Source organism: Nematolebias whitei, chromosome 1, assembly GCF_014905685.2.
Source record: "Nematolebias whitei isolate Nwh7 chromosome 1, NemWhi1, whole genome shotgun sequence".
NCBI lineage: Eukaryota > Metazoa > Chordata > Actinopteri > Cyprinodontiformes > Rivulidae > Nematolebias > Nematolebias whitei.
Window position 1 is genome coordinate 46,727,161 of NC_056498.1, and position 7,813 is coordinate 46,734,973.

Here is a 7,813-nt window from a genome sequence, read left to right on the forward strand (position 1 = left end):
TTACTATTAGCTTTCAGCTAATCTTTTACTACATGTAGCTTCTACAATGGTTTTTATTACTATTAGCTTTCAGCTAATCTTTTGCAACATGTAGCTTCGACAAAGCCTTTTATTACTATTAGCTTTCAGCTAGTCTTTTGCTACATGTAGCTTCTACATAGCCTTTTATTACTTATAGCTTTTAGCTGGTATTTTGCTACATTTAACTTTTACCTAGCCTTTTATTAACGTTTGGCTACTGCTTTGCTACTCACTGTAGGTGAGTGCTGCATTTAACCGTTTGCAAGTGTTTTGCTACTTTTAGCTTATGTTTAGCCACTTTTAACTCTTAGATAATGTTGTGCTTTTTTCAGTTTTATTAAACTCAGTTTCAGCTTGTTCAGCAGTCGTTCAGCACTCAGCTTTCACGCTGATGTTTATTTATTTATGGCTGTTTCAAATGTGGACAGAACCTCGTGTTTCTGTTGCTCTGGTCTGTTTTCGAACGAGACGCACCTTGATCCGTGCCACTGACTGGACGGTTTGTTCGTTCTCTCTGATCGAGCCCACGTACGCCTCCTTCTGGAAGAGAGGCGCGTTGTCGTTGATGTCCAGCACGTTCACTCGGATCCTTCCTGCCGTTTCCTCCCCGCCGCCGTCAGTCGCCAGCACGGTGAGCGTGTAACGGCGCATCAGCTCGTAGTCCAGGCTGGCCTTCAGAGTAACCCAGCCCGTCCCCTCGTCTATTGAAAACCTGCGTGAGAAACGAGTTGAAGAGGGGAAAAACGCCGGTTAGCCACGTCCGGCTGACGTATTGATGCTCTGTAAAAATGTTTGGATGCGTCTGCTGTGGATAAGAGATCAGAAGGACAACCAGCAATTATCAGAGAAAGAAAAGACAGAAAACAGCTGAAGGTTTTCAGAACCTTAGAAACACGTAAAGGTGGAGCTGTAGCCATTTGTGTCAAACCGTAAAATAACCTTTTGATGTCACACTCAGGAGCATGTCAGGAATGACCCTCGGCTACTGTCACACCAAATGTAAACAGCTGTAGACATCGAGCAGTAACTTTTTCTCTAATCGTTCTCTAACAAATGATGAGAGTACCGCATGCAGCACATTATACGCCCATTGATAAACCATTATACAGCGATCTAATACAATGGCCCAGACACGAAAATAACTTGTCAATCTTTGACCTTGATTTGTGACGTTGACCTTAAAGTTGGGGTGATGAACATATTATGGGACACGTTGTCTAACAGAGGTACAAATGTGCTTTAAATGTTGTTCAATGATCTTGAGGTATACAGACGTATGGATAATATACCATAATACTCCAGTGTTTCGATGTGTGCGTATATATAAAAAATAAAGATCCATCCATCCATCCATCCATCCATCCATCCATCCATCCTCTTGTTCTGGACTCAGATCTTGGTGCAGCATCTTGAGCAGGGAGGTCCAGACATCTCTCTCCACAGCCTCTTCCAGCTCTTCTGGGAGGACTCCAAGGTGTTCCCAGACCAACAGAGAGACATAGTCTCTCCTGCATGTCCTGGGCCGTCCCTGGGGTCTCCTCCCAGTTGGACATGCCTGAAGTACCTCCCTGGGGAGGCGCCCAGGAAGCATCCTTACCAGCTACTCGAACCACCTCAACTGACTCCTATCGATGTGTAGGAGCAGCGGTTCTACTCCGAGTCTCTCCTGATAACTGAACTTCTCACCCTGTCTCTAAGGGAGAGTCCAGCTACCCTGCAGAAACTCATTTCAACCCCCATGATCTCATTCTTTCAGTCACTACCCAGAGTTCATGACCATAGGTGAGGGGAGGAACATAGACCGACCAGTAAACAGAGATCTTTGTCTTACAACTCAGCTCCCTCTTCAATACAATGGACCGGTACGGAGTCCACAATACTGCACCAATCCATATGTCAATCTCACGCTCCATTCGTCCCTTGTTCGTGAACAAACCCCCAAGATACTTGAACTCCTCCACTTGAGGCAGAACCTCACCCTTGACCCAAAGAGAGCAATCCACCCTTTTCTGATCGAGGACCATGGCCTGAGATCTGGAGGTGCTGATTCTTATCCTAGCCTCTTCACACTCGACTGTGAACCGCTCCAGTGAGAGCTGAAGATCACGGCACAGTGACGCCAACAGGACCACATCATCTGCAAAGAGCAGAGATGAATCCTGAGGCCAGTGAATTGGACTCCCTCCACCCCCCCGGCTGCACCAAGAAATTCTGTCCATGAAAGTTATGACCAGAATCGGTGACAACGGGCAGCCCTGGAAGAGTCCAACTCCCACCCTGAAGGGGTCTGACTTACTACCGGCAATGAGAACCAAACTCGCGCACCGCTTGTAGGGACTGAACAGGTCGTAACAACGAGCCCCAATCCCATACTCACGGAGCACCCCCCACAGCGTACCCCGAGGAACACGGTCGAACGCCTTCTCTAAGTCCACAAAACACATGTGGGCAAACTCACATGACCCCTCAAGGACCCTAGTGAGGGTAAAGAGCTGAAAACAAAAAAATAAAGAAATAAATACACAAATAATAATAATAAAGTGCTCAAAGTAACAGTTAAACAAAGAAGATGTTTTGTTGCTGTTTGATAATGAACAGATGATGTCACAGGTATTTTCCTGTGATCTCAGACCAAACATCATGCGTGAGCCAGAAACTGTGCAGGTCAGCTGCTCACGAGCTTCCAGAGGAATTAAACATCAACACGGTTGTTTCTGAGGACTGTTCCAGCGTGTGTGAGAGAAATGTGTGAGTTTTCTTACTGGTCTGGATCGTCTGTGAAGGAATAACGAACGACCCCAAAAATTCCAGCATCTCCGTCCGTAGCCTGGAGCGAAAAGATGAAATAAATAAATAAATAAAAACTTGAAATTTACAATCATTTCTTTATGTTTAATAACCGTCGTCTCTCTTTCACATTTTCCATTTGCTACCACCTGTACATCCCAGAGAAGTAAAAAAAAATCATTTTAACAACAACTTAAAACAAACAATTGATCTAATATTTGTTAGACATCACTGTATTTACCAAAATATATACTTTAATATCAGTATTACACTTTAACTATAGTTCGACAGAGGACCAAAAAGAAGGATTTATAGAAAACTTTATTATATATACGGTACGATGTGCGGTTTTGAAATTTGCACCCAGAATCCTCACAACGTGAGTGCCGTTTTCCAACGAGATATTTTGCAGCATTTAGACAAAACCCTCAAAATGCTGCATATTATTTAATAATCAATATTTATATTAAACTGTATATGTCAACAACTGCCAGGAAAAATCTGAGTATAAAAGCAGATTGTGTATTTAGCCTCAAATATTTACCACCTACTGAAAGCTAGTGTTATTAGCTTTAAGCTGCCATTCAAACTTTATCTATTCTTTTCCTACTTCTGGCTTTTAGCTAGCATTTTCTTACCCTTAACCTTCAGCTGGCTTGTTGCTTGTGTTTAGCTGCTTTTAGCTTTTATCTAGCCTTTTGATTTTTTTCATTTTCAACTTGTGTTTAATGTTTAACTAAAGTTTTGATCTTTAAACTAGAACTTTGCTAATCCTAGAATTTAGCTTTAGCTAGCATATTTGTTGCATTTAGCTGGTGTTCAGCTTCTGTGAGCTTCAATAATATATTTTAGCTTCTTCAGAAAATTTCAGTTATCCAGCTCTCAGCGTTCTTACTGCATTGTCTGAGAAAATGCAAGTTTGTGCAGTTTTTATGTATTTTTACCAGAGGTTGTAGTATTTTGCTCTGTGATACCAAGAAGTAATGCATATTATATATATTTATATATGTATATACTATATGTATATGATGTCACTCCTGTGCATACGTTTGAGCTTGTGATGAGTAGCTGGCGTGGCTGCAGAAGGAAATTTGTCACGACAATGTTTTGCTCCGTTTCCCTAATTTTGTCACTAACAGCTGTCTGTGAACGTACGATAAAACCTGGAAGCCGTGCTTCACTCTCTGGATGTGTTGATTGGATTAAGTCTGATGGGAGGCGCGATACATCTTTACCCACGAGGCCGACTCCTGCCTTAAAAACAGAAACTACTGCTGTCGTACGTTTTGCAGATAAAACACGTGTCAGAGAAACTCCACGTAAAGAGCGCCGCTTCCATGAATCCTGGACTTTTATCTTTTTAAATGCCACAATAACACAACTCGTCTTTCTCTTCACACACACATTCAGGTGCACGTGCACACGTGGTGCTGATGGACCGTGCACGGGGACGGTGTAATAGAGTTTCACTCCAGTGGCTCTGAAGTCAGTCAAAGGGCCAAACTTGAAGGTTTCGGCTCTTTGTCAGCCACAGTGCTGCTCACAGAGATTCAGTGATGCCCAGATACTGAGCATGTCTGTTAGCATAATATCTAATAAAACACTGGACAAAGTAGAAAAATATATATTTTTTTTTTAAATTGAGAAATAGCATTTCCTGTAAAAATGCAGTGCTGAATGTGCTGCTGAGGTTTAAACCAGCTGAAAAGGTTTCATGGGTAAACTTAACATGAGTTGAATTTGAACAGCTGACGTTTGCTGAAAGCAGAAAAAAACAGTAGAAATGTAGAAAAAGCTAAAAAAAACCAACATAGCAGAATAAGTTGAAATAGGCATGGAGAGGCTGAACAAATTCCAAAAAAAAAATCTTAAATTAGCAAAAAAGAAACTAAAATGAGCAGAAAATGTTGAAATGAACCAAAAAGTAGCAGAAATTAAAAGAACGAGTCTGAAAGGACCATAAAAAGTTTAAATTATTAGAAAATGCACAAAAGGAATAAATGAGAAAAAAAAAAGTGCAGCCAACAGTTTAAAACTAGCAAAAACATATATAAGTAGCTGAAAATGAGGGGAAACATCTGGCAGAAAGAAGCTGAAAGGAGCATAAAAGAAGCTAAAATGAGCAGCTGAAGGTTTTAAACAGCTCAATAAGGTTTGAAGGACGTGAAGAGAGCTCATTTTCAATGAGAAAAACATGGCTGAAAAGGCTAAATGTTAAAAAAAAAAAAAGTAAAAACTGCACAAACATCAGAGCAGGAACTTCCTGAATGAGCCGAACGTTTTAAAGCATGAGTTGTTGATACAGAACAAAAACTGAAGCACGAGTTACGTGCCGAACAACGTACAGAAGAAAGACATCACAATAGCATAGGCGTCACAATTATATGTGAAGGGGACATGACCTTACATTGAAAAAATATTTGTTTGTTTGGACCCCCCCCCCCCCCCCACACACACACACACACACATTTACTATGAAATATTAGTTCACCCAGTGCTGTTTCTATTTCTTTGTAAACAAATCCATTCCACTTGATTAATAGGAGATTACTTAAACCACTCAAAGTCCACTCCGGGTTTTCTTGGTTTCCTACAACAACTCTCCACCCCCGCATGCAGCGTTTCCTCTGGATCACTTGCCAGGACGGGGGGAGGAGGGGGAGACACAGAGAGAAGTGGAGCGCTACATCTGTAGCATCTGTAGCATCAATAAAAAATCCTTGAATCCTCGTGTGTCTGTATTGCACGACGCTAGCTTAGCGTCAGTGCCGGCAGTTGTCTACCGTTGTGGCATGCGCACTAAAATAGTAACTGAATCAAGTGTTTACTTATGTAGGTAAATGTAGATGTTTAACAACCCGTTAAAATACACCAGAATGCAGGAAATGTCCTCTATTCAAATTTCTCAGAGGGAGGACCCCCAGACCCCCCACTAATATCCCCCCCCCCCCACATTACAAATGCTTCTGACGCCAATGCTCAATAGTGAGAACGATTCAGAAACATTCACACAATAAGGGGGATAATCGATGTAAACACATCTACAGCAGATTTAGTTTTGAAGTCAATCTCAAAATGGCCGTCACAGCTAATTAAAATCGACAAAACCAACAACTAGACAATTATCTGCCATTTTTACAGATATTGAGCTAAAATTAGGGGCAGAAGTAGCTGTTCACAACACACGCTCCAGGTGAGAACAGATCACTCGTAGTTCCGGCTCATCATAAAACCTTTGGTTAAAAGTCTGGCGGCGGGCGATATGCATTCCTCCGAGGAGTGCCAGGTCTTGAAGCACTCGAGTGTTCCTCTGATGTCTCGATGGCCTCATGGTCTCAGCCTCATTTCATCCTTCCTTCTCCTCCTTTATCTGCTGTTTTTCCTCCACCTCAGAGCTCTTCCTGACTCCTCTGTCTCTCCTCTATATCTCCTTCGGCACACCCTTGCCCCTAAACGCCCCCCGCCCTCCCCCCCTGCTCTGCTCCCAGGTGAATGACAGGTCCATAAGCACTCCCATGATAGCAGCGGTGCGGGTGTTAATGTGACAGCTTTCAAGGCAGCGGCAGGAGCCGGGCCCAGCTTGGGAGCCACAGAGCGGGGGCCCAGAGACTGAATGGAGAGACGATAGCCATCTCTTCCCCCACTCCTTACCCCCCACCCCCACCCCTCAATCATTGACTGCCTCGCTCACTCTTCCCCAGCAAACAATCACCGTGGCACCACGGCTCAGTCACTTTGCAAACTGCTCACCAAAGACGCTCAACTTCAGACGGAGACGACGGTTGTCAGATGGACAGCTGAGATTCGTGCGGGGGTGGGGGTTGGGGTGGTGGTTGCACCACGACACAAGGGCATGTTTTGGCCCCTTGTCACCACGGCAGCTTTAAATTTTATAATCTGGAGGCTAGAAGTCACAAAAATGTAGAAGAGTTGGGGTGCGAATCAATTACTAAAATAAAGACGTGGCATCTTGTGAAAGTGTGACTCTCAGCTACTACCACCCCAAACTGTAGCTCAGCATCTGTAAAATTCAGTGAGTTGTAGCCATTGTGGCCTTGGCCGCCGTAGATTAATCTTCAGTCATTTGAGGAAACTATGCTTCTATTTCATATAGGCTTCGCCCTTTAAGGCTGTCGCTGATGGGTTTATCCCGTTATGCAGAGCATAAGCACTGAAAAAAATTAGTCCACGCCCACCTGCTGTGTGGGCCCCACCCGGTCCGTATAAATTACGTTAAGAGTGGGAAATCGGCTCCCATTTTTTCTTCAGCGAGCTAATATAGCACTGTCAGAAGAACAAAGAAGATAAATTGTGTAAATGACCAACCTTTGCGAAAGATGCTTGGCCCGGCAGTCGACCTCCGGTCGTCCGGTGAGTTCTCCTCCCCGAGGAGAAGATGACAGCAGTCTTATTCCAAGGTAAGCGTCGTGGAACATTTCCCAGTGACAGGTCACTACACGCTGGACAACGCCATCTTGTGTTTTTTCCTCTTATCGCCGACCCTCGGGGCGAACCGGATGGTTCCTCCGGGGCAAGGCGTGCTCAGCTGCAGCCCCGCTGCTCTTTCCCTCCTGGGGAGCTTAGTGTAGGTGGAGGGGGGCTGAGTGAATGCTCACCCCATCCCACCTCGTTTCGCATCGGCGATCACACCCCGCTCCCGGCCGACGGCGCCCTCAGGGGTTGCCCGGCGGAACCCAGGAGGAGGCTGACATGAAGGGACCCCTTTTTTCTACGTCCCTCGCCTTTTCCCGCCAGTTCAGATGATCGGCGGAAAGGTTATTTTTCACTGGGCTCCACTCTGGCTCACCGTCTTGATCCATACGGCCTCGCGTTCCAACAGGACGTTCCACGGGCGAGGCCGCAGACGGTTCTTTCCTGGTAGATTAGAGGAGTCGGTCCCCAGTCCGCTCCCATCACCAGAGTTGAGGGATTCACCGAGCGGGGCTATTCCTCGGTAACCCCCCCTGGAGCCAAGCCTCGCGGAAGCTTCCGGAGCGAAGCTGCC

At 44.7% G+C, this 7,813-nt stretch overlaps 1 protein-coding gene across 1 annotated transcript in view; it reads right to left on the reverse strand.

Annotated features, from left to right (window-relative positions):
* cdh23 (cadherin-related 23) overlaps nt 1–7,813 on the reverse strand; it is a 275,500-nt gene that overhangs the window by 104,271 nt on the left and 163,416 nt on the right. The window contains exons 13-14 of the mRNA XM_037677972.1: nt 2,784–2,848; nt 496–733 (exon numbers count right to left, since the gene is read on the reverse strand). Of these exons, the coding sequence (XP_037533900.1) occupies nt 496–733; nt 2,784–2,848 (303 nt within the window). The remainder of the gene's footprint in view (nt 1–495; nt 734–2,783; nt 2,849–7,813) is intronic.